Source organism: Rhinatrema bivittatum, chromosome 1 (genome assembly GCF_901001135.1).
Source record: "Rhinatrema bivittatum chromosome 1, aRhiBiv1.1, whole genome shotgun sequence".
Lineage (NCBI taxonomy): Eukaryota > Metazoa > Chordata > Amphibia > Gymnophiona > Rhinatrematidae > Rhinatrema > Rhinatrema bivittatum.
Window position 1 is genome coordinate 46,624,701 of NC_042615.1, and position 25,155 is coordinate 46,649,855.

The 25,155-nt window shown below is 46.8% G+C and overlaps 1 protein-coding gene across 4 annotated transcripts in view; it reads left to right on the forward strand.

Moving 5' to 3' along the window:
* MMAA (metabolism of cobalamin associated A) overlaps positions 1-25,155 on the forward strand; it is a 43,020-nt gene that overhangs the window by 11,872 nt on the left and 5,993 nt on the right. For 3 of the 4 annotated variants that reach the window (XM_029601410.1, XM_029601580.1, XM_029601664.1), the window contains exons 3-5: positions 2,634-2,804; positions 5,472-5,557; positions 13,590-13,739. In XM_029601410.1, the coding sequence (XP_029457270.1) occupies positions 2,634-2,804; positions 5,472-5,557; positions 13,590-13,739 (407 nt within the window). The remainder of the gene's footprint in view (positions 1-2,633; positions 2,805-5,471; positions 5,558-13,589; positions 13,740-25,155) is intronic. The other variant, XM_029601491.1, reaches the window with a different exon arrangement.

Below are 25,155 nucleotides of genomic sequence, written 5' to 3' on the forward strand. Positions count from 1 at the left end.
ATTCTCAGTGGAGCACAGGACTTGGTGAGAGAGGGTAACGGTGGTGGGGCCGCTTGGCAATAGTGATCATAATATGATCAGATTTGATTTAATGACTGGAAAAGGAACAGTGTGCAAATCCAAAGCTCTCGTGCTAAACTTTCAAAAGGGAAACTTTGATAAAATGAGAAAAATTGTTAGAAAAAAACTGAAAGGAGCAGCTACAAAAGTAAAAAATGTCCAAGAGGCGTGGTCATTGTTAAAAAATACCATTCTAGAAGCACAGTCCAGATGTATTCCACACATTAAGAAAGGTGGAAAGAAGGCAAAACGATTACCGGCATGGTTAAAAGGGGAGGTGAAAGAAGCTATTTTAGCCAAAAGATCTTCATTCAAAAATTGGAAGAAGGATCCAACAGAAGAAAATAGGATAAAGCATAAACATTGGCAAGTTAAATGTAAGACATTGATAAGACAGGCTAAGAGAGAATTTGAAAAAAAGTTGGCTGTAGAGGCAAAAACTCACAGTAAAAACTTTTTTAAATATATCCGAAGCAGAAAGCCTGTGAGGGAGTCAGTTGGACCTTTAGATGATCGAGGGGTTAAAGGGGCACTTAGAGAAGATAAGGCCATCGCGGAAAGATTAAATGATTTCTTTGCTTCGGTGTTTACTGAAGAGGATGTTGGGGAGGTACCCGTAATGGAGAAGGTTTTCATGGGTAATGATTCAGATGGACTGAATCAAATCACGGTGAACCTAAAAGATGTGGTAGGCCTGATTGACAAACTGAAGAGTAGTAAATCACCTGGACCGGATGGTATACACCCCAGAGTTCTGAAGGAACTAAAAAATGAAATTTCAGACCTATTAGTAAAAATTTGTAACTTATCATTAAAATCATCCATTGTACCTGAAGACTGGAGGATAGCAAATGTAACCCCAATATTTAAAAAGGGCTCCAGGGGCGATCCGGGAAACTACAGACCGGTTAGCCTGACTTCAGTGCCAGGAAAAATAGTGGAAAGTGTTCTAAACATCAAAATCACAGAACATATAGAAAGACATGGTTTAATGGAACAAAGTCAGCATGGCTTTACCCAGGGCAAGTCTTGCCTCACAAATCTGCTTCACTTTTTTGAAGGAGTTAATAAACATGTGGATAAAGGTGAACCGGTAGATATAGTATACTTGGATTTTCAGAAGGCGTTTGACAAAGTTCCTCATGAGAGGCTTCTAGGAAAAGTAAAAAGTCATGGGATAGGTGGCGATGTCCTTTCGTGGATTGCAAACTGGCTAAAAGACAGGAAACAGAGAGTAGGATTAAATGGGCAATTTTCTCAGTGGAAGGGAGTGGACAGTGGAGTGCCTCAGGGATCTGTATTGGGACCCTTACTGTTCAATATATTTATAAATGATCTGGAAAGAAATACGACGAGTGAGATAATCAAATTTGCAGATGACACAAAATTGTGCAGAGTAGTTAAATCACAAGCAGATTGTGATAAATTGCAGGAAGACCTTGTGAGACTGGAAAATTGGGCATCCAAATGGCAGATGAAATTTAATGTGGAAAAGTGCAAGGTGATGCATATAGGGAAAAATAACCCATGCTATAATTACACGATGTTGGGTTCCATATTAGGTGCTACAACCCAAGAAAGAGATCTAGGTGTCATAGTGGATAACACATTGAAATCGTCGGTTCAGTGTGCTGCGGCAGTCAAAAAAGCAAACAGAATGTTGGGAATTATTAGAAAAGGAATGATGAATAAAACGGAAAATGTCATAATGCCTCTGTATCGCTCCATGGTGAGACCGCACCTTGAATACTGTGTACAATTCTGGTCGCCGCATCTCAAAAAAGATATAATTGCGATGGAGAAGGTACAGAGAAGGGCTACCAAAATGATAAGGGGAATGGAACAACTCCCCTATGAGGAAAGACTAAAGAGATTAGGACTTTTCAGCTTGGAGAAGAGACGACTGAGGGGGGATATGATAGAGGTGTTTAAAATCATGAGAGGTCTAGAACGGGTAGATGTGAATCGGTTATTTACTCTTTCAGATAGTAGAAGGACTAGGGGACACTCCATGAAGTTAGCATGGGGCACATTTAAAACTAATCGGAGAAAGTTCTTTTTTACTCAACGCACAATTAAACTCTGGAATTTGTTGCCAGAGAATGTGGTTCGTGCAGGTAGTATAGCTGTGTTTAAAAAAGGATTGGATAAGTTCTTGGAGGAGAAGTCCATTACCTGCTATTAGGTTCACTTAGAGAATAGCCACTGCCATTAGCAATGGTTACATGGAATAGACTTAGTTTTTGGGTACTTGCCAGGTTCTTATGGCCTGGATTGGCCACTGTTGGAAACAGGATGCTGGGCTTGATGGACCCTTGGTCTGACCCAGTATGGCATTTTCTTATGTTCTTATGTTCTTATGTTCAGTAATCACATTATTCCCAGGTTTACAGGAGCCACTGCATCATCACTGTTATGCTTGGCTAACATAGGAGCCTATGTTCTAAGCATTTTTCCCATAGACAGAAAATGGGGGGGAAAACCTTTAGTACATCTGGCCCACTCTTACTGAGACTTATCGGTTTTTGGGGGTTTTTTTTTAATCAACTTTTTTTTTCTGAATGCTATTTCAGGCTCTCTCTTGGGTGATAAAACACGAATGACAGAGTTATCCAGGGACATGAATGCGTACATCAGGCCATCTCCCACCAGGGGCACACTGGGAGGTGTGACAAGGACCACCAATGAAGCCATTGTGCTGTGTGAAGGAGGAGGCTATGATGTTGTTGTTGTGGAAACTGTAGGTATGTGCTGGGGTCTGATTTCCTGCTCTGAGCTCCTGTTTACAGCTAATGGATTTCTCGGGTTTGCATATGTGTGCAAGAGTATTTTTCAAAAAATGTATAGCCTGCATGATTGCCTTTTCTCAGCAGTTTGTGTATTTACACTCATAAACCTACTAAATATAAAACCATAATAAACAGTACAATAAAATGATCATACCCATTTGACTAGATAATTATGACATTCCTGATATCAGAGGGAAATAAGCCCACCAACACACATTCTCAGCAGTACAGATTATCAGTTCAGACTTAGTTATTGAAAGCCTCCCTAAATAAAAATGCATTTTAGCTTTTCCTAAAGTGTAGCAAAAAATTCTTATCCCTAAGTTCATCACAGCTGAGGCCCTGCCACCCTGAACAAATGCACATGTGATTCACTTAGCCTAATCGGCTTGAAATAAACATCCAGTAATTTCTGAGAGGAGGGACTCTGGGTAGGGCTGGGCCAATAAATCTTTAATACTGTATTAAAAGATGGTGGAGCGAGACCATTAATGGCTTTGAAAATCAATGTCAAAACCTTGAATTTGATTTGTCATTGAATGGGAGGGATATGCAGTTTTTCAAGAACAGTGGTTATGTGATTTCTAAGGGAAATGCCAGATGTACAAGCAGCTGCATTCTAAGAACATTTTGAGGGAGCCCTAGGAACCATGAATTACAAAAATCCATAGGTGTAAGAACAATTGCTTGAACAGCAGTATATGGATCAGACATTTCCAAAAAAGGTTTCACATTTTGTACTTGGTGTACCTTCCAAAGCACAGTTTTTACTTCATTATACAGGAAGGTGAAATTTTAGTTTTCACATCTGTGAACATTGCATCGAGTCATGTTAATTTTGTTGAGAATTGTTTATGGAGAGCCTTATCAGATTTAGACAATTTGTGACTGTCCAGTGTGTGCCAGGATTTTCAGCTCTGCATGGCTGAAATTTCCTGTCTTTATGCCAAAGGACAAATACTTAATAATATGAAATCTGCAAACAAAGCTACTAGCAAATGAGGGCTTTAAAGCAGAGTGGAGAGGTGGATGGGCAGGGGAGAGAAAAAGGAAGACGAATCCTCACGCATTGCCCAAACTTGCACCTATAGGAAAACATTTATAGACTGCAAGGAAAGTCCATTTTGGCAAGAAATGAATTTTGGTTTGGAACATAGGCATATCAGAGGATTGATCTGCGGATGTAAAATTCTTTTCAGTGCATTTAGAAGTTTACTCAAGAACAGTACTTCACAGTGTTTGTATATTTTAATCTTTAATGCACAAACTATTTTTTTGCTTTCATATCTATAGCAGCAACGCTTTGTTTCAAGTGCCCTGTCATCCTGGCTAGCTAGGAAGCTGACAGCGAGTGAGCGGTGCTATGGGATGAAGAGCATAATTGTCAGGAATTTGAATTCTTTAGCGGTTTCCCTACCTTAAGGCCCTAAGCTTCCTGTGTAGCTCAAAGTTAGATTCTGTGAAGAAGGTTTGAAAATTCTAGAGCAGATTTGCAGAAATTTGAATATAAATTTGCACTAAGGAGCACATTTAGTGAAATGAAAAATATGAATTGTATTCCTTTTTAAAATCTAAAATAAAATACTTTCCCAAATGTTATATCTGTAACAACTCTGTGTTCTGTTTGTTTTGCTTTTATCCTTGCTTCATTCTTTCACCCTCCCCACATTACCTCTTTTCTTCTTGCTTGCCTTTGCCCCCCCCATCTCTCATTCTGTTGGTATCGCTTTTTAAATGTATTTATTTTTCTGAGTTCCGATTGCCGGCAGAAAAAACATTCCAATGGCCAGATGCTTGGATTTTGGGTGGGGTGTTTTGCCATTAGTAGCAAAAACTAATTTTTTTAATTGTTTTTGGTTGCAAGCTTGATTTGTGGGGGTCTTCATGTTTATGGAGCTTATTCTAGCCATGAAAACTTCTCTGAAAGGACTCATGAATTCTATTTGACTTTGAATTAATTGCTATAAGAAAACAGTATCAAGAAATCAGAGGTATGGGGCAAATCTCAAACAACTTTTTAAAACTAGGAAGAAAAAAATAAAATCAGGAAATATTGTGAAAGTAGCCAAGATATCCTCAGAAGAGGGCCCAAATGCTACTTTATTGAATAGTACCCACTTTTCTAATCACTGGTCTCTGTGGCTGCATATAAACCTCTTAATAATGCTTAATACCCTGTACAATAAACTGTGTCCCTAATTTTAAAAAAATGTGCTTGAGATTTGCTTTGTACACTGTATTTCTTGATATTTTGTTTGGGTATTTTTACATTTTGAGTGATAAGATATCAATAAACATTCACTGTTTAAAAAAAAACCAAAAAACAGGCAAGTCAAGCCAATAATAATCATGGGATTTTCTTGGTGTTTGGGTACTTGCCAGGTTCTTGTGGCCTGGATTGGCCTCTGTTGGAAACAGGATGCTGGCCTGGGCTTGATGGACCCTTGGTCTGACCCAGTATGGCAATTTCTTATGTTCTTATAAGACATTGGTTTTCTAACAGACGTGAGTGCAAACACTTCTGGGTGTTGTAAAATAGGGCCTGAGTCTGGATCACAGTGTATACCATGCTGTCTCTCTACCTAGACTTTCATTGGGGCGTTCTCTCTTTCTACTCTTTAGGTGTGGGGCAGTCTGAATTTGCTGTTGCTGACATGGTTGACATGTTTGTATTGCTGCTGCCACCAGCAGGAGGCGATGAATTGCAGGTAATCTTATCACACTAAACTGGTCAGATGCCTAATGAGCTGATTGCAGGGGTGCATTTATAGCATATCACAATTTTCATAGGCACAGAATTAGGGAGACCCCTTCAATCATTAGATCATGAAGACTGTCACACAACACTTTGTACTTGCACGAGTACAGTGCAAGAAAGCCGAGCTCTGCCTTTCAGCCAAAGGACTTTCACTGTAGTGGCTCAGCTACTTGATCAGGTGAGAGGAGTTAAACATAGATTTCTTAGTGTTCAGACAGGTGGATTCAGAACCAGTGAGTTATGCACCTCTACCAGCAGATGGAGACGGAGCAAACTGATGTAACAGTATATACACCTCTGCAGTGACACCCTGCCAGTATTCTCCGTCTCCAGCAGATAGTGGACGTGCAACTCCCTACTGGGGATTGCTTAAACTTTTAAAAGGAGAAAAGAAGGAAAGTTATTTGCCCTGCTTTCCTGTGGTGATGCCTTATGGTCCCTCCCTTAGTTGAGAATTCCTGAGATGATATCTTTGGATCCCTCCTTCAGATGAGTGCCTTGGTCCGGTAGCTGGTTTTCAGCCGGTGTGGACTTAGTTGTTAAAAAAACCAAACTAAAAAAAAACCTGCTGAAAGGCAAGCGGGTGTCAGTTCATACTGGTGCGTCCAGTTTGTGCGTCTAGTTGGACACCTGGTTGGGTGTCCAGTTGGGTCTAACTGGACACCCAACCAGGTAAGCGGGTGCAGGAAGCTGAGCATGGGGGTGAAGGTATATGCCCTCTCCCCTCGCAGCCAGAGACCAACTCTGTACTTGGCTGAGACGGGCTGGGCTAAGGTAAAGGATGATTAAAAAAAAAAAAAAAAATCAAGAGGAGGAGGGGAGTTTTGTAGGGATTTCTCCTTCCTCTGGTCTCTGTGCTCGGTGCGCCGAATTGGCATTTGTTCCCACCTCTTGGCGGGGGGGGGGGGGGGGGCTTAGAAGTTGTGGGCAGCCTGGTGGGTTGAATAGTCTTTTGGCTAGGCCCCGCTCTCAGGCTTTTTCTTGTTCGCAACATGATATGCCGTGCCGGCATTTCATGCATTTTTTTTTCCTGCACGTTAGGCTGCCCTCTTCAGTTCTGTCAGTTCATGCTAGTGTGTCCAGTTTGTGCGCCTAGTTGGGTGTCCAGTTGGGTCTAACTGGATATTCCCTGTACATACCCGGATCAGTCCAGACTCCTGGGTTATGCCCCCCCCCCCCTCTAGCAGGATGGAGACAGAAGTTTACTAATAAACTCCGCCTTATCTAGGAGGGTGGCACCTACAGCCTGGCAGTATTCTTCTGTCTCCAGCAGGTGGAGAGGGTGCAAACCTACAGTCTATGTTAGGGCCTATTAGGATTTTTGGTCAGTTTAAAAAAAAAAAAATTTTTTCTCAAGTTTCTGGGTTGCGGTCCGACTCTCCCTGGCCTCCCATCCATGATGGGGGTAATTTCAGCCCATTTCACTGCTTTTTCTGGGGGGGGGGGGGGGCGCCGGGGTTTTTCACCGCGCAAGGCCGCGTGGGCTCGCCTGTCCAGAGATAATTTCTGTTCCTCTTGCGTGTCAGGGGGAGAGGGAGCCTCAGCGACCCCTAAAAGGGTCGTTCTTCGGGTACAAACGGTCACGGGGGCTTTTGGGGATCTGCCTCCTGTGTTGGCTGCAACGTTCCCAGTGACTGGAGGAACGGGCACCATTTTAGGTCCCCTGGGATCCCCAGCTTCTGCTGCGGGTGCCATTTTGGATTCGGTCAGGGTTCCGACCGCGGCAGTGCGGGCAGATCGTGGAAGGGAGATTCTCCCACCGAGCTTGTCTCCATAGCGGACGATTTCTGAGGGGAATATTCCTGCGGGTGTTGGAAGGCAGGACACAGGGGGTCTCCTGTCTGGGGACGTGGATGAGTCCTAATCATCTGAGTCCTCCTCTTCAGATTTTATTCTCCTTCTGCATAAAGCATTTAAGGCAAGGAAAGCAGGCAAGAAGAGGCCCATTCTTCTGGACTCGCTGTACGGGACTCCGAAGAGGGTGCGGACCACCCGGGACACGGGTTCGACATCCGGGATGAGTCCCTCCTCCTTGAGGCCCACCTTAGGAGATACGGAGTCATCCACGGAGTCAGAGGACCAAGCGGACCCCGAGCTTCCTTCCCAGCCCCCGCGGGGGATGGAGGGGGACCAGTTACAGGACGGTCTACGAGGTTCTCGTGGTCCGGAAGGCGATGACCCGAAAGTGGTCCGCCTCTTTCGCAGAGATGAACTGGGTCCTCTTATTCCGACTATTTTATAGAAGTTCAGCATTCCACAGCATTCCACTTCCCCAAGAGGAGTCTTGTCTCAGAGCGACTGACCCTGTGGTGTTGGGCCTTCGGGGTCCTCCCTCTTCCTTTCCGTTCCATTTTTCCGCTACAGACTTGCTTTTTAAGGAGTGGGACACTCCGGACTTGGGTCTTGAAAGTGGCGAAGGCGATGGATAAGCTCTATCCGCTCCCTGAAGAGGCATTGGAGCTGTTACGTGTTCCTACGGTGGATTCGGCAGTGGCGGCAGTCACGAAGAAAACCACCATTCCAGTCACTGAAGGGACGGCCCTTAAGGATCTGCAAGACTGTAAACTTGAGGTTCAACTTAAGAAAATTTTTGAAGTCTCTACTCTGGGGATCCGGGCGGCGATATGTAGTCCTTTTTCCTTAAGGGCAGGACTCCAGTGGGTACAGCAGCTTCTGACTAAGTCACTTTCTCAAGAGGAAGCTCTCCAAGTGGGGCGACTCGAGTCGGTGATTGTGTACAGTGCGGATGCCTTTCATGATTTGCTCCGCACCTCGGCCAGATCCATGGTGTCAGCGGTTTCCGCTCGGCGGCTTTTCTGGTTGCGCAGCTGGGCTGCGGATGTGTCGTCCAAATCCCAACTCAGATCTTTACCATTCAAAGGCAAACTGCTTTTTGGTAAAGAGCTGGAGGACCTCGTTCAGTCGTTGGGAGAGAATAAAGTGCATCGTTTGCCAGAGGACAGGCTGAAGTCGAGGGGTTCTTTTGGTTCTCGATCTCATTTTCGGGCAGGTCGGAGGGCTAGGACCTCTCGAGGATAGGGGTCAACTTTTTTCGTCACAATGCCAGCAGACAACAGACGTACACCCAGTCCTTTTGTGGCAGGCGTTTCGGTAGACCTGGTTTCAACTAGGGTTCGGTGGGAGGAAAACCTTCCCAATGATGGGTGGCCGGTCCATCCCTCGGTTCCCACTGTGGGGAGCAGATTAACTCTGTTTTACGAGGAGTGAGCCAAGATCACTTCGGTGGGTGCTGTCAGTGATAAGACACGGTTATGCGTTAGATTTTGTACGTACCCCATACCAGCGGTTTCTGGTCTCTCCCTGCGGTCATGCCACAAAACGCCAAGCAGTAAGGGAGACACTGCAGCATCTTCTCGCCTTAGGCGCCATCGTCCCGGTGCCACCACCGGAACTTCGGAGAGGCAGGTATTCCATATACTTCGTGGTGCCCAAGAAGGAGGGCACCTTTCATCCTATCCTCGTCCTCAAGCAAGTCAACAGATGCCTGCGCATCCCTCGTTTTCGAATGGAAATGTTAAGGTTGGTCATCGCATTGGTTCGGCAGGGGGAATTTCTGGCATCCCTGGATCTCACGGAGGTGTATCTGCACATAGGAATCCGGGCCGACCATCAACAGTTTCTACGGTTCTCCGTCCTAGGGGATCATTACCAATTCCGGGCGTTGCCATTCGGCCTCGCCACGGCCCCCAGAACTTTCACCAAGATCGTGGTGGTGGTGGCCGCCCAGCTCCGCAGGGAGGGATTCTTGGTACAACAGTATCTGGACGATTGGCTAATCCAGGTGATGTCGGAATCCCTTTGTCAGGAAACGATAGTCAGGGTACTTCATTTGTTGAGGTCTCTCGGTTCGGTAGTCAATCTGGACAAGAGACGCCTCGTTCCCTCCCAGTCTCTGGAGTTTTTGGGAGGCTTGTTCGATACCCGTCGGGGGACTGTAGCTCTTACGGAAGATCGGATGGTCAAACCTCAAGGTCAAGTGCAGAGTTTGTTGACCAAGCCTGTCCCGACGGTATGGGATTACTTGCAAGTCTTAGGGTCTATGGCTTCGACTCTAGAATTAGTACCGTGGGCCTTCGCGCATATGCGGCCTTTGCAGTCGGCATTGCTATCGCGCTGGGACCAGTTATCAGAACAATTTCATCTCCCATTGCCTTTGACAGGGACCGCGCGGTCCAGCCTGGATTGGTGGCTACTTCCAGCCAACTTACGGTGTGGGGTTCCGTTGGTAATTCCGGACTGGACGATCATCATGACGGACGCCAGACTGTACGGTTGGGGAGCAGTTTGTTAGAGGAAATCGGTGCAGGGGCAATGGTCCATAAATCGTTTTGAGACTAGGGCATTGAGATTGGCGATGCAAGCCTTTCTCCCGATTCTTCTCGACAAGTCGGTCAGAATCCTCTCTGACAATGCAACCACGGTGGCATACATCAGCCGTCAGGGGGGTACAAGGAATCGACCGGTGGCGTTGGAGCCTCGTCTGCTGATCGCATCCTCTCACATTGCCAGAGTCGACAACGTTCACGCGGACTTCCTCAGTCGTCATTGTCTGGATCCCAGAGAGTGGGAATTTGAGGACGAAGCGTTTCAGCTCATCTGTGCTCAGTGGGGCTCTCCCAGCCATGGATCTGATGGCAACATTCCAGAATGCCAAGGTTCCACGATTTTTTGCTCGGCGCAGAGACACAGGGGCGGAGGGCGTGGATGCCCTGGTTCTCCCCTGGCCGACGGACATTCTGCTGTATGTTTCCTCCTTGGCCTCTCTTAGGCCCGACACTTCGCCGCATAGAATTACATCCAGCAGAAGTGATTCTGGTAGCGCCCGAGTGGTCGCGACGTCCCTGGTTCGCGGATCTAGTCAATCTGGCCGTGGACGGTCCCTTGTGGTTTCCGGACAGGCCGAATTTACTTCATCAGGGACCCGTCTGTTTCGATCAGGTAGATCGCTTCTGTCTAACGGCATGGCTTTTGAGAGGAAGAGACTGAAGTCCAGAGGCTACTCAGATGCAGTGGTGACCACGTTGTTACGTTCCCGGAAGGAGTCCACATCCTTATCTTATGTCCGGGTCTGGAAAGTTTTTGAGGCATGGTGTCTCGACAGGAGTATTATACCTCTCTGGGCGACTGTACCAGACATTTTGACTTTTCTTCAAGCTGGGTTAGCGAAGGGATTATCATGTAGTTCATTGCGCATGCAAGTGGCGGCGCTATGTTCCTTGCGGGGTACCATCCAAGGGTCGAGCTTGGCGGCACACCCCAATGTCTCACGTTTTCTACAGGGGGCGAAGCACTTGTGTCCGCCGGTGAGACAGCTGTGTCTGTCTTGGAATCTGAATTTGGTGCTTAAAGCCTTGTTTTTGGCACCTTTTGAACCTTTGCGGAGAGCAACCTTGAAGGATCTTACGTTAAAAATTGTATTTTTGGTGGCTATCACTTCTGCACGCCGCATATCGGAGCTTCAGGCCTTGTCCTGTAGGGAACCCTTCTTGAGGTTTTAGGATTTGGGGGTTTCCCTGCGCACGGTTTCTTCTTTTCTTCCAAAGGTGGTGTCTTGATTTCATTTAAATCAGTCGGTGGAGCTTCCTTCTTTCACAGATTTGGACAGATCGGATCCGGGTGCAAAAGAATTGCGGAAACTGGACGTTCGTCGGGCCTTGCTTCACTCCTGGAGATTACTAATAGTTTCCGGGTGTCGGATCATCTTTTTGTGCTCTGGAGTGGTCCACATAGAGGTAACATGGCTTCTAAGACCACGATAGCTTGCTGACTGAAGGAGGCTATAAACTCTGCTTATTTGTTGAGTGGTCGGTCCTTACCGGCGGGCATCTGGGCTCACTCCACTCGGTCTCAGGCTACATCCTGGGCGGAATGTCAGCAGGTTACTCTGGAGGAGATTTGCCGAGCAGCTACATGGACATCTTTGCATACCTTTGCTAAGTATTACCATCTGGATGTTCGGGCATCCAGTGCCGGTCAATTTGGAGAAGGAGTGCTGCGAGCGGGCCTCTCCGGATCCCATCCCAAGTAAGTAGAGCTCTGGTACATCCCAGGATTCTGGACTGATCCGGGTATGTACAGGGAAAAGAAAATTGGTTCTTACCTGATAATTTTCGTTTCTGTAGTACCACGGATCAGTCCAGAGTCCCTCCCTGCTTAGATACTCGAAGGTCATGGAGAGTCCGCACTGTTACCTACTTATTGTTCTTTTCGTTGATTGATCAACCACAATTTGGTTCCGGATGGCACGAGTTCTGTTCTCTATTGGGGGTCATTGAGCCTGTTCCTGTTGTTAGGTTACTGTATTTAGTTAGTTTGGGTTTTTAGTTCTATTCTGCTTTGACATTAAGTAATACTGCCAGGCTATAGGTGGCACCCTCCTGGATAAGGCGGAGTTTATTAGTAAACTTCTGTCTTCATCCTGCTAGAGGGGGGGCATAATCCAGGAGTCTGGACTGATCCATGATACTACAGGACCGAAAATTATCAGGTAAGAACCAATTTTCTTTTCGCATGCTTCTCTTCACACACAATCTGGGTTTTTGAATCCTGGATGTCTGATAACTCTGTGGGAGTGGGGGTTGAGGTACAGGTTGCTGTAAACTTGGGGAAGGTGGGTGCCTGATTGTCACGTGTCTAGTTCTACCTGAGCCCACTGTAAAACATTTTTTCCTGGGATTCCGTAACCGCTGTGGGAGATGGGTGACAGATGGATGTTTCAAGGAAGAGGAGGTTAATTGGATCCTGGCCAATTTGCTCCCTTAGATGGATCAGCTCCATTTTAATTTTAGCAGCTGAAGGCAAAAGGGAAAGCCTTTGGTTCTTCAAATGATAGGCCTTGGGACATAAGCACCACACTTGTTGCATTGAATTAAAGTCATTCTCTCTGATAAATTAAAATCCTAAAGATAAGGTAAGGTATGGTTAGTCCCTAGCAAAGATTTTTAATAGGTATTTGAACTAAAAGTATGTTATCCAGTAAAGATTAATAGGCGGAATATGCAAATCAAATTTAACAAGCAATATATCTAGGCTGTAAGGAACTACTAAGTAATTGGGGATGAAGTAATTGAAGCTAATTATTTAGGAGACCAGGGAAGAGTATATACAAAAGTAAAGCCAGGAGTGGGTGGGAAATAAACAATAGCTAGGAGGACTGGCTATCCTTTTTTAATTCTTTGCCCTAGAAAGTAGATAAAATAGCTCTCTTTCAGGTTTCAATTTCAAATCTGCCCCTTTCTAACAGACAAGGCACAATCTTTTGCAAATATAAAGCCCTATTCCATTAAGCACAGGGTAAATAACATAAAATTGCACTTAGGAAATCCTCTGGAGTGGAACTTTCTCAACCTCTGCTTCTCCATCTGAGCTCCTCTTACATCCCCTAGCTCCTCTCTCCTTCCCAGCTATTCCCCTCTTTCACACCATCCAACCCTTTTCATATCCACCCAGCTGATCCTTTCTCACCTCCCAGCCATTTTTATAACCCATAATTGATCCTCTGTCATCCTCCCTCTCTCTCTTTCTCCTCTTCTCCTCCAAACCTTCTCACATCCCTCCCAAACGATTCCCTCTCACCCCTGGCTCCTCTCTTACATATCCCAGTTGATCTTCTGTCGTTCTCCCCTCACTCGGTGTGGGGGGGGGGGGGGGGCGGCGGCCCTGTGAGCGAGGCCCCATGCTGATTTCCGCTATTGATGCTGCTGCCGGTGCCTGATGGGTTCTGCCCTTTGAGACGCTTGTGACTCTTTGTGGAGTCTCTACCCTGGTCTGGGAATGCCTGCTCTAGACCCAGGTGGTGTGGCACAGTCCATTGGGGGCTGATGCAGCGTTTCAGTGTCATGGACAGACTGATCCAAAAAAAAGCAAACCTCTGGCCTGGTTTGGGGGGTCACCCGGGGTATTATATGCTTTCACTTTCATTTCAGGTGATCTCTTCCTCTCTTTCCACCCGTTCGCTTTAGGGGATTAAGCGGGGCATTATCGAGATGGCCGATTTAGTTGCCGTAACCAAGGCAGATGGGGATTTGCTTGTTCCAGCCCGGAGGCTGCAGGCGGAATACGTCAGCGCGATGAAGCTGCTTCGCAGACGCTCAAAGATCTGGAAGCCGCAGGTTAGTGTGCATGGGATTCTGATTTTAATTTGACAAGGTGTGGGTTAGATGGAATGTGAATTTTATGTTGCTGGTAGTGCACAGCCGAGTGTAGCCTGTATGCATTCAAGTAGGGCCTTGCAAAGAATTTTGGGGGCTTTATATCACCGCCTCTTTCTAGGTTCATGCTTTAGCAAAGTGCTGTAATACTGCCGGCCACATCTGGGATGGACCCAGCAATTATTTCACGCATTAAGAAGCAGAATGAAATCTCAGATTCAGCAGCCTTAGCCCAGGGAATAAATTCCATTTACCATCCTTCCTTTAGATTAGGGAGGAAATGTAATTAGTGCTTTCAGGTTCCTATTGTATGGTCACCAGTCACATTGCAGGCTCTGATGTGCATTTTGCGAAGCCAGGTTCAGTGAAGTAAATAGGAGCCCTGCCTTGGTGAAACGTGCCTGATGGAAAGGTAGAGCTGCACCTACATGGCAATTTCTGGTACTACTCTGTATAAGTTTCCGGTGATGCTCAGCCCCCCACCCCTGCCCTTGTATTTTGCTTTTTGATACTCCCTCCCCCCAGGGACTGTGAATACTGGCTCTGCAGCTTCCCTGCCTGGCCCAAGGTGGAAAAAAGCCAGGCCCAGGAGTTGAACCCAGGTCTTGCATAGAGCAGTGTGCAGCACTAGCCCCGGGGCTGACCAGATGTGTCGTGCTTTGGTTGAGATTTTACATAGCCACCCCCTGTCTTTTACCCATTGCTCTACTCTGGGAATCAGAGATTTGACACAGTCGTCATTTAGGAGGGGACTTTTTTACCCAGTTAAAGGCTCTGTTAGTACAGCTGGTTTTTTTGCTGTCAACAGCTGAGATGGTCGCCTTCTTTAAAGGGGCTGCTGCCCAGGATACAGACTCTGTCTTTTTGATGGGTTCCTGTACTATTCAGTTTAAATGTATAAACAGGTTATAATCCACACCCCAGGTTTCCTGTGGCAGATTTTTCAAGATTCTGTGACAATTATGTGGCAAACTAATATAATTTTTGCATAAAGATTCACTCCTGCCTGTGCAAAAGTCAGTTTTTGAAAACCATTTGTTTGTTTTTAAACAATATTTGTTATAAAGAAATATAAAATGTACCAATTGTAAAAATCAACTATTTAGCAAATAAAGAAGTAACAAACTTTTTTTTAACTGTGAAATATCACTTTTGTTTTCAGTTGAAATAGTGCAGCCATCCTTTTTGTATTTTCTTGATGAACTCCTCATCTTTCTGAGTAAATGAGCTACTTAATGCTGAAAATGCCCTGAGTATCAGCATTACACACATTGCTGTTAATTACACACGATGATATGTGTACATAAATTGGATACACAGTAACATATGTAAAAAGGGGCTGAATTAACACAAGTTTTTGAAATTTGTCAGCAGTAGTGCCAGACATCCAGGTTTTTATGAACTGGAATTAATGCCCTCTCTGCCAGCTTTGGGATGCCAGCCATTGCAGACTTCCAAATAAAAGAACGCATCCAGGTGGTTGTCTCTGGGATCAAACATTGACTGACTTCTCTGTTCACTTCTGGGGAGGAAAGTGAGAGGAACAAGAGGAGGAGAGCATTCCCTGCCTGCTGTTTGTAAGGGGAGGAGGCTGGAGCTGAGACCGAAGGCAGGCAAGCAGAGAGATTGATTCAGAAATGCTGATTCTGTGTGGGTTGTCAATTTTATAGGGCAACAGGCTAATTATGCAGTTTCCCTTGTGGTTAAACAGTTTCTAGAGCCTAAGGACACTATAATCCCTTTCTTTGTGGGGGCTCTGGCAGTGTAAATGGGATACAATCCCTTTCTCTGTGGGGCTTATGGAAAAGATCCTCATCCCATCGGTAATTCACCTTAAATTGTTTGGGGGTTTTTTGGCACAGCTGCCGACATTCTCCACAAATTTAACAAATCTATTACGTATCGTCCCCAGATCAGTCCAGACTAATGGGCTTTACCCCCCACTACCAGCAGATGGAGACAGAGAAGAAAAGCTTTCTTGTACTGCTGGTACGTCCGCCACCTACAGTCGCTCAGTATTTCTCTGTCTCCAGCCGATGTTAGAGGTGCAAAACCTACTTTTGACCCTTGGTTTCCAAATTGCTCCCAGAGGTGTTTGGTCCTGGATTGGGATCATCCCATCCCCCTTGGTGATCAGTGAGCCAGTGGCCCTTGTTTTAGCTGGTGTCCTGTCCTGGAGGAGTATTTGACAGTCAGTGGCCCTAACTCCCTCAGTCCCTACCCTCAGCTTCCTCTCGTTGGCTTCTTTCCTTGGCCCACTGAGTAATATTTATCTTTTACTTTTCTTAACCGATTGGGTTTTGGAGAGATGTTAGTCTCTCTAAGAAATTTGCCACAAAAAAAAAAAAGTGCAGGAGAGGCTGAAGGGGAAATTGATCATGTAAGACTGCCTCTCTCGTTCCAGCCATCAGGGGAGTGTTGTGTGGCTTCTGCTTGTGGTGCAGGCTGTCAGGAGGCTGCATTTTAGCAGCAGGTGACTGAGAGGAAGGAGAGCTGAGGTTTGGGTTTGGTTTTTTTTTTTTTTTTTTTTTTTTTTTGTGGCATTCTGGCGCCGTGTTGAAAAAAATGTCCGCTCCCACTGAGATTGGGAAGCAGTGTTGTCTACGGGGACCACAGGAATAAGTTGCAAGTATTGGAGCTTTGCATTGGTTTTGTGGGCGGCGGAGAGGGCTGCTTGAGAGCCCGTTTCATCCAGGGAGGTTAGACATAGGTAAAAAAAAAAAAAAAAAAAAAGTAGACCTGGGGTGCTGAGGCAGGCAATGCTGGAGATCCCAGCAGCACAGGAGCCGCAGCCATTTTGGCTTTCTATCCAGCGCTGCAGGGGATCACAGGAGGCATGTCTACTATTCCTCCCTCTTTGTCCTCTGTACCAGGGCTTTCAGACCTGGCATGGGGCAATTCAGGAGGAGACTCATATGGGCAGGTTCCTTATACGTACCCCGGATCAGTCCAGACCGTGGGTTATGTCCCCCTTCCAGCAGATGGAGTCAGAGTAAAAACTGAAAGGGTACCCTCTCATAACCTGCGGTTCCCCTTTATATTATGAGAAGATAGTTAGACCTTTCCTTGCTATTTTTCTTCTCTTTTTGGATGGATCAACTAAAACAAAAAAAAAGAATTCAGACAGGGAGATGTTTTCTGAGTAAGGTGCTTTCTCTTACTTTCTCCTCACTGATCTATAAGGCTGCAGTTTGCAGACTGAACTGTTAGTACTGCTAAACTTACCCATTCTTAATTTCTTCTGTTTGGGGGTAAGCTGTTTTTTGTTTTTTTTTTTGGTGCCTTTTTACTTATAGGTTTACTTCTTCCTGCCTGATCAGGAGTGCATGCTGGTGGTCCAACCTCTCCCCCGCTGGCACGGCCCACCACCCCGAGATGTCGTTTTCCTCGGGGCAGCACTGACAGAGACGCGGCACTCCTCTGACTGCAAAAAAAAAAAAAAAAGTAGGGTCGGTGCCTTTTTAAACAGAGCCTTAAATTAACTTTGACTGCTAATAGCAGCCTTCGGGGGTGATTTTTGTGTACTGCCGGTTCCCCCCATGCCACGGCCGTCGCGATGTCACCCCTGTGGGGAGCCCCGGTTGCGGTTCTCACGCGAAGGGCTCTGTGTGAGGTGCCTCCCCAGCGGGGAAGGGCCCTCAAGGCCAGCGGCATGCTCTGCTGCGCACGCTCAAGTGCGCCTGCCTTCAGGGACGTCGGCCCCATTCCCGGCCAATGCAGGAACGGCGGCCATTTTGTCTTCAGGGTCAGATGCTCCCTCGCAGTCAGACGGTGCTGCAGATTTCAGCCAGTGTCCCTCACTGCCAATTCTTACTCAGGTGCATTTGCCAGACTCTGAGCCATCGGAGAACCCCCCCCTTCAGTTTCTTCTTCCATGCCTCCCTCTGGTCCTCCTCCTGAGCCATTTTCGGCCGAGTTTATCCTCCTGATGCATAATGTTTATCTGGCCAGACAGGATCCAGCATTTTCTCCTTCACCACCTAAGGTGCTGAGATTAGGAGATGCCCTGCAGGCCCCAGGTCCTGGGGTCACTCAGGGAGACACAGGAGCAGTACTTCCCCAGGGACCTTCAGTGCCTGGGGGTCCTCAAGGGCTCCTGTATTGGGTGGTACCCCATTCCGCTGCCCTGGACTCGCAGGACACGGTCGCGGATCCAGATCTGGATGACCCAGTTCCTCATACGCAAGTGGATGGAGATGATCCCCGAGTCCTATGTCTTTTTCAGAGGGAGGAATTGGACCCTCTTATCCTACATGTCCCGGCAGAATTGGATATCAAGCCCTCTCCAGAGACCCCGGGTCCCAATCAGGCGAATAAGAGGGGGGACCACCAGCCAAGACTTTCCCTGCTCATCCTATGCTCCTTGAATTACTATCCTGGGAGTGGGAGGCTCCGGAGGCGTCTCTGAGAGTAGGTAGAGTGGTGAATAAACTATACCCACTCCCGGAAGAGTTCTTAGAGCACCTCAAGGTTCCAAAGATGGATGCCTCAGTGTCTGCGGTCACGAAGAGGACAACCATTCTGGTAACTGGGGGCGCCATCTTGCGGGACATTCAAGACTGCAAGCTGGAAGTTTACCTGAAGAGAGTCTTTGAGGTCTCTGCCTTGGGCATCCGAGCGGCATTTTGTAGCTCCCTCATGAGGTGAGCAGGTCTCAGGTGGGTCCAACAGCTCCTGGGTGCTCAGCAGTTGCTACCGGACGAAACACAGCAGGCAGAACGCCTGGAAGCTGTCGTAGCTTACGGAGCGGATGCGCTGTATGATCTGCTCCAGGTGCTGGCCAGGTCCATGGTTTCAGCAATATCAGCAAGATGTCTCCTTTGGCTTCGCAACCGATCGGATACTTCTTCCAAATCCCAACTGGGTTCCCTGCCCTTCAAAGGAAAATTGCAGTTTGGGGAAGAGTTGGACCAGATGATTAAATCACTCGGGGAGAGTAAGGTACATAAGCTGCTGGAGGATCGTCCTCTGAGTGCCAGAACCTTCAGCTCTACTCGAAGCCGTTTCCGGCGTCAGCGGCGATTCTATCAGTCAAGGCCGGTGAATCAGAGGCTGCCCTCCTCCCGGTCGCAATCCTGGTCTCATTCCTTTCGTGGATGACGACCAGTTTGTGATGCTCTCTCTCTCGGGGGCAACATCCAAACCTTCCCAATGAAGTCTTACCGGCCCACTCTTCAATACCCAAGATAGGAGGACGGCTGTCTCTATTCTATGAGGAGTGGGTCAAAGTTACCTCAGACCAGTGGGTCCTGGATATTCTAAGAGACAGCTACGCTTTAGAATTTGCTCGACCCTAAGAGACAGGTTTGCCTTCTCTCCCTGTGGTCCTCTGAGAAAGCAAGGGTATAGTACGTCAGATGCTCGACTGGCTCCTGGGCTTAGGGGCTATTCTCCTAGTGCCAGTGGAGGAGTAAGGGTTAGGCCATTATTCAGTCTACTTCGTAGTCCCCAAGAAGGAAGGCTCTTTCCGCCCAATACTGGATCTCAAGACTGTCAACAAGGACCCTCAAGATACCATGCTTCCGGATGGAAACATTATGCTCCGTATTAGCGGCTGTGCACTGGGGGAATTTCTAGCCTCCTTGGACTTGACTGAGGCTTATCGTCACATCCCTATCCTAAAGGATCATCGTTTTCTTCACTTCAAGATCCTCTGTCAGCATTTTCAGTTTCAAGCCCTGCCTTTCGGTCTGGCGACCGCCCCTCGCACCTTCACCAAGATAATGGTAGTTGTGGCAGCGGCCCTGCGGAGAGAGGGAATTCTGGTTCACCCATACCTGGACGATTGGCTCATCCGAGCGAAGTCCGAGGCCCAATGCCAGCAGTTGGTCAGCAGGGTCCTGCGCCTTCTCCACTCTCTCGGGTGGGTCGTCAACTTTGCCAAGAGCAGTCTTACCTCCTCGCAGACGCTCGATTTTCTGGGGGTGCATTTCGACACCAATGTGGGCAAGGTCTTCCTCTGCCAGGAATGAGTGCGATCCCTTCTCATCCACGTGCAGCGCTTCCGTTGCCTCTCACCCCCGACAGCTTGGGACTACCTTCAAGTTCTCGGTTCTATGACTTCAACTATAGATGTGGTTCCTTGGGCTTTTGCACATATGCGTCCATTGCAGAGGGCGTTGCTTTCCCGCTGGAAGCCGGTGTCCCAGGATTTTCAGGCACCCCTGCCGCTGCCGGAGATTGTCAAGGACAGCCTCTCCTGATGGCTCAGTCTGGATCACTTGTTGCAAGGGGTGGAGTTGGAGATCCCCCAATGGGTCATAGTTACCTCTGATGCCAGCCTTTCCGGTTAGGGAGCAGTGTGCAGGAGACAGTCGACGCAGGGACAATGGATAACATTGCAGGCTGCTTGGCCAATCAATCGCCTGGAGACCAGGGTGGTTCGCCTCGCACTGAAGCAATTTCTCCCCCTGATTCAGAGCACAGCCCTTGTCTTCGGCAGGTGGGGAGTCCCCCCATCTAGACCTTATGGCCACTCAAAAGAATGCGAAAGCTCCATGCTTCTTCAGTCGCAGAAGGGAAGATGGCGCAGAAGGCGTGGATGCTCTGGTCCTCCCATGGCCTAGAACATTCTTGCTCTACGTGTTTCCACCGTGGCCCCTGGTAGGAAAGATGCTTTGGAGAATAGAGATTCATGAAGGGTCGGTGATTTTGATAGCACCAGAATGGCCTCGATGGTCATGGTTTGCGGACCTGGTCAATCTAGCAGTGGACGGTCCTCTTCGTCTCGGACATCTGCCAAATCTCCTACACCAGGGTTCCATATTTTTCGACCGGGCAGGTCGCTTTTGTCTTGCGGCCTGGCTTTTGAAAGGCGCAGGCTGAGGAGATGAGGTTACCCGGAGGATGTTATTTCCACCCTCCTTCAGGCTAGAAAGACTTCCATGTCCATCTCATATGTCCGGGTCTGGAAGGTATTTGAGGCCTGGTGTGAATCAGTGTATGTTCTCCCGCGTCAAGCGTCAGTACTGCAGATACTTTCCTTTTTGCAGCCAGGCTTGGAAAAAGGACTGGCCTACAATTCCCTTAGGGTTCAGGTGGCTGCACTGGGGGTCCTGGTCCCTCGCCTGGAGGGAGCTCCTCTTTCTTCTCATCCTGACATAATCCGATTTTTGAAGGGGGTGAAGCACGTCAAGCCACCGGTCCATTCAGTGGCACCCTCTTGGAACTTAAATCTACTTCGGATACTCTGCGGTCCACCTTTCGAACCCCTGAAGAGAGCTTCCCTCAAGGATCTCTCTCAAGGCCTTATTCCTGATGTCTATTTGCTCTGCCCGCTGGATTTCGGAGATCCAAGCATTGTCATGTTGAGAGCCTTACCTCTGTTTCACAGACTCTGGAGTTTCCTTGACACAGTGCCATCTTTTCTACCAAAGGTTGTCTCGGACTTCCATTTGAATCAGTCAGTGGAGCTGCCCTCCTTCTCTGACAAGGATTCTAGAGAGCTTCGGTGACTGGATGTCAAGCATATCCTTGTTTGATACCTGGAGGTGACGAATGACTTCCATCTATCGGACCATCTGTTTGTCTTGTGGGGTGGTCCCAAAAGGGGACACAAGGCGTCTAAAACCACCATTGCATGTTGGCTAAAGGAAGCAATCTCGTCAGCATATATCGGAGCGGGGCATTCTCTGCCTGAAGGCGTTCTCTGCCTGAAGGCATCAGGGCTCATTCGCTCCGTGCACAAGTGGCTTCTTGGGCAGAGAGCCGAGCGGTCTCTCCGCAGGAGATATGTCGAGCGGCTACTTGGAAGTCATAATAATACCTCCATTAAATAGCACAAACTCCATTAAATAGCACAAACTCCATTAAATAGCACAAACTCTTATCCAATAACTGGACCAAATACAATTCAATCAACCTTAAATTGACAATCATCAATACCTGCTGAACTTTTATCATACCACTGTCGTATTTATGCATTTGGTTATTTATGTTCCGTTCCATAGTGAGGTATTGCCACAGTTTCTCACATATTCTTATTTACTCACTATGCTACTCTATTACATTAATAGACTGAAATGTAAATATTGCTCTGTGCAATCTCTCCCCCTTTTCCAGTTCCAAGTTGATTTCCCTGATTTATTGTAACTTTCTCAATTCCTTTATCTGATTCACGATATTTAAAGTTCAAGGTTCTTTTTGAGAACATTGTTTTACGATATGTTATGTTTTACACACTTTGTTAATTGTAAACCGGGTTGATGTGATGCCTGTCATGAAACTCAGTATAACAAAAACAATAAATAAATAAATAAATAAAATTGCATACTTTTGCGCGCCACTACCGGTTGAATCTCCAAGCACCGGTCTTTGGCTCCTTTGGCGCTTAGGTAATTCGAGCTGGGCTATCAGGGGCCCACCCTACGTAGGGAAGCTTTGGTACATCCCACGGTCTGGACTGATCCGGGTATGTACAGGGAAAAGAAAGATATTCCTTACCTGCTAATTTTCGTTCCTGTAGTACCATGAATCAGTCCAGACGCCCTCTCTAAGGATCTTCTGGGATTGGGAGTGTCTTGCAGCTCGAATACACAATTAAGATATTTCAGTATGGATTGTAAAGGACTGATATTTCTATTTTCAAGTTGTTGTTGTTCTTGACAGTTAATTACATGTTTTTCTCCAGACATGTTGATCATTTTGGTTTTTGTGTTGATCCATCCAATTGTTGGTTTTCTTGCTTTGATATGCTTAATACTGAAGGGACGCAGAGGGTGCACCAGCTTATGAGAGGGTGCCCTTTCAGTTTTTACTCTGACTCCATCTGCTGGAAGGGGGACATAACCCACGGTCTGGACTGATCCATGGTACTACAGGAATGAAAATTAGCAGGTAAGGAATAATTTTCTTATGTGGATTCTGATTCTGAGGCTGCCTTAGCTAAGAAGGGGATAGTTGGCAAAAGTTTACCCATAAAAAGGGTTTCTCAGGGGATCTCTGTGATTCCTCCCTGTTGCAAGAGAAACGAGCTGGAGCCAGATCCGGATTTTGATTTGGGTGCTTCAGAAGGGGGGGGCATGGCGGAGGTTTCTCCAGGGGAGAAGGATGGGGATAAAGACCCCTTAGAGGAGGAGGAAAATCCTGTGGCAGAGAGGCTAAGCATAAAAATGGCTGTGGCAGAGTCTGAGCCTGAAGGGGAAGATCCCATGTTGGAGGGGCTTCGGGGGTCCTGCTAAGGCTTTTCCCTTCCATAGAACAGTCGTCCCTGATTTTTAAGGAATGGAATATCCCTGAGGCAAGTCTGAAGGTGAGCAGAGCCATGGCAGAGCTTTATCCTCTGCCGGAAAAAGCCGTGGAACTTCTGAAGTTACCTAAAGTGAATGCCATGGTATTGGCAGTTACTAAGAAGATCACTATCCCATTAGAGGGTTGTGCAGCTCTTAGGGATCCCTCAGATCAGAAAATGGACAGTCATCTCAAAAGGATGTTTGAGGTGTCTGCCTTGGGGATCCGGGAAGCAGAATGTACTAGTTTCATGGCCCAAGCCTGTATGCATTGGGTACAACAAATTCCAGTGGCAGACTCTGAAGTCTGTGGTTTCAGCCCGGTGGCTTCTTTGGCTCTGCAATTGGGCAGCAGATGTATGGTCCAATCTCAGTTGGGTAATTCTTTCTTTCAAAGGGAAGCTACTTTTTGGAGACTATTTGGAGTAGATGGTTAAATGATTTGGAGACTCTGAAGTCTCATAAACTGCCAGAGGATAAGCTCAAAGGGTGCCAAAAGTCCTCCCGCAACAGGTCGGAGTTCAGAGAGGCCAGGCATTACTTTCTGGGGGGAAAGGGCCTTCTTCACTCGAGCAGATCCCAGTTCTTTTTAGGAGGCTGTAAGGCATCGCCTGAGAATTTGGGTCCCAGCTCAGGCAGACCTAAGGGAGAACAATGAGATTCAAGTGGTCCACTCTCCGTGCATGCGTGTAGGAGGGTGGTTGGCCCGATTTTACAAAGAGTGGACCAAAGTAACCAGTTATGGTCTTTTCCATCGTAAGGGAGTTGCGCTTTAGAATTTTTCTTTGAGTGTCACAGATCGGTCCAGAATCCTGCCCTGAATTTCTGAAGTCTGCTCGTGTGTGTGTGTTAGAGGCTTATTTTACTGGCATTCAAATTCTTCTCTTTGGAGGGGGTTCTCCAGTTGGAATTAAGGTTACTGTTTGTTTTCGTTTCCCGTTCAGTCTTTGGTTTGTCTATTCTTAACTTGGGTACAGATTAAACTGAGTGACTGCAGGTCACACGCTGTCTTATGTACCAGCAGTACAGGAGAGCTTTTCTTCTGTCTCCATCTGCTGGTGGGAGAGAAAAATCCATGTGACTGAACTGATCTGTGGGCTTCGAGGAAAGAAAATTAGCAGGTAAGAACCAGGGTTTCCTTGGGATCTTTTACCACTCGACATTTGTGTCCCAACTTCAGAAAACCAGTACAACAAATAAGTGACAGCAGAGGAATCACAAAATACCAGTAATATGTTTTCATTACCCTGTTTACATTAGACCTACAAACTAAACTACCAAGGATCCGAAAGCAGTATTCCTGCAAATTTTCTCATCCACTAGCAGATTTTCTGTGTGGTCCTCAGGTTGCCCAGATCTTGGTTACCAAGACCAGCTTCTGATGACTTGCTTTTGAGTCCATATTTAGTTTTTCTTCTCTCTGATTTGTTCTTCTGTATTTTATACCTAGTTTTGCGACAGATGTTTTTGTACGAGTACAAATAATTTATAAAGTGATGGCAGTGAATAATATTTTGTACAACTGTGAGAAAATCATCTGTTGCCTGCTTTTCCATGATCTGTGTGCCTACATTGGAGTGTTTTATGCTGTAGGCTTGGTGCTTCTGGGAATAACAGATCCACTAGCTGAGCCCCTTCAGATGACGCCCTCCTGCTGCTAGGTCAAGTGAACTTACCTGATTTTTATAGTTCGCTTTTCAGCACTTCAAAGTGGATTACATTCAGGTACTAGAGGTATTTCCCTATCTCCAGAGGGCTTACAATCTGAGTTTTTACCTGAGGCAGTGGAGGGTAAAATGACTTGCCTAAGGTCACAAGGAGCAGCAGTGGGATTTGAGCCCTGGTTTCTCCTGGTTCATAGCCCCAACCACTAGGCTACTCTTCCACTTCATATACATTTCATATGAAATGCATCTTCATGTTTTTGATGCCGCACTACCGTGAGTTTGTGTAATTATTTCTTCAGTTTAAGCAGTTTTCCAAGGCAGTCAGAGTAGTTTTTCCCCAGACCCCTTTGCTTCTCAGATTGATTCCATAAAACTTTATGTAGCTGTCAAGCTGTTAGTAGAGTTTGGCCAATGGCTGTGGCCTACAACTTCACCATGATAGAACAGCATTCACCTTCTGTCGCAGAACTGCACGAGCCAGCT